We start from the raw sequence: 1,725 nt of genomic DNA, 5'->3' as shown, positions 1-1,725 counted from the left end.
CTCTCACTCCTGTCTTCTGACCAACCCTAGTGCATCCTCATGCCACATTGTCTTGGGAATTTTAAGTAAAAAACTCTTCATTCAAAATTAGTTATCTCCATGTCTGTCATCTCACCATACCTGACTCAAACTAACTCTAGTGCTTTATAAAACAGTGAGGCAAAATTGTGGTCAAAATGGAATGGAATCCACCCAGACAGATTTTTATGACACTCAAAGTGGTGTTATCTATTAAGCATAGTTCATTCACTAACTTTCTAGTTACATGTGAATATAGCAACTTACCTGGTAATTTCTCTAACCAGCCCAGGACTAGTGGCCTCCTACCAGAAATGTCAATGTTTGGGAGAAATGTTGACTTTATCATAAATCCTTAGAACTACATTTTGAGAGAAAAAATTCCATTTATGTGAGACTTCCCAATGATTGCAATTAAGTTGCAAATATCATGATGAAAGTACTGATTTTCAGACAAGAATTTAGCCTTTAGGTCTTTTGGTCTCCATGGCTACCATGGCAGAACATACATCCAATTGTTGTAGTAATGATGTCATTCATGACAAAGCAAGGACACTGGAAGGGTCATACCTGTAGATTCAGTTTCTATGCAACACAGTGTGGAGGAAAGATGTTTCTTAGTAAACTGTGCTTATTTCCTTTCTTCTCACCATTGGAAGTTAAAACTAAGTTTTATAATTCAGAGACGAGTGACTTATTTCTTGAAGTCCAAATTCAGAATAGTTCATCTTCAACTGTCTTTATACCAAAGGTTTCATTAAACCCACCCGAAATGTACACTGGGGCAGAATTAAATACTGTCAATCAATCTGGTGAAGACGAGTGTACCTTTGGAACAAGAACATTTTTGCAGTCAATGGAAGGACGCCAGTATTTATACTACCTTGAACTCAAACAGGAATTTTCAGATAAAGCTGGTATCATTAAGGGACTAACAGAAATGGGAAAATTGGATATAGTGTGGAAGAGAAATCTAGGTGAAATGGCAATGCTACAGACAATCCAGCTTGAAAGAGAGGCTCCAGGTTATGGAAACATGACGGTGTCTTTGGAAAAAATCCCAGATACTGTAATTCTAGAAGAGCCTTTTCATGTTGTCTGTAAGATAACAAACTGCAGTGGTAGGAAAATGAAATTGGTTTTGAAGATGTGTGATACAGATTCTGTTCGTTGGTGTGGAAGTTCAGGAAGGTATCTTGGAAGGCTGCCCCCAAGTTCATCTCTCTGCCTCACCCTGACACTACTGTCCTTAAAACTGGGCCTGCAAGTTGTTTCTGGCGTACAGATAACAGACAAAAAATCCAAAAAAAAGTGTGTCTGTAATAACCTTGCAAAGGTCTGTGTAATACCTTCCATGGTTAAAATGAAAAACTGAAGAAAATTTCTAGTGTTATTCCTTCCCTAGAGAAGTTTTACATACATTTGTCAACATCAAAATGATCAACTAATAGCAAACAGATTATTTTCATTTAATTCCTTTGAGACTGTGAATGCCTGTGATAATTAACCATTCATTGATTTTGGAAAGATCAATCTATTGATTTTCATCTTAAATACTTTCTAACATTTCTTGTTTTAGTAAAGCTGGCATTGAAAATATAAAGTCTTAGTGGTATATTGATAATTTAAATGATTATTATAGCTTACTTGTCAAGATTTCAACTTACCCTATTTTATTTTTTTCCTCTCTCCTTTTCAGTCAATAGA

At 35.9% G+C, this 1,725-nt stretch overlaps 1 protein-coding gene across 1 annotated transcript; it reads left to right on the top strand.

Annotated features, from left to right (window-relative positions):
• The first annotated feature begins 544 nt into the window (after nucleotides 1-544).
• Nucleotides 545-1,393, top strand: LOC113246589 (trafficking protein particle complex subunit 13-like). The gene has a single exon (XM_026487190.1). It carries the CDS (start codon nucleotides 545-547, stop codon nucleotides 1,391-1,393), a length of 849 nt encoding a protein of 282 aa, XP_026342975.1.
• Nucleotides 1,394-1,725: the final 332 nt, after the last annotated feature.

The sequence above is a fragment of the Ursus arctos genome, chromosome X (genome assembly GCF_023065955.2).
Source record: "Ursus arctos isolate Adak ecotype North America chromosome X, UrsArc2.0, whole genome shotgun sequence".
Lineage (NCBI taxonomy): Eukaryota > Metazoa > Chordata > Mammalia > Carnivora > Ursidae > Ursus > Ursus arctos.
The sequence above is the reverse complement of the archived record's forward strand: the minus strand, read 5'-3'. Positions and strand labels throughout refer to the sequence as shown.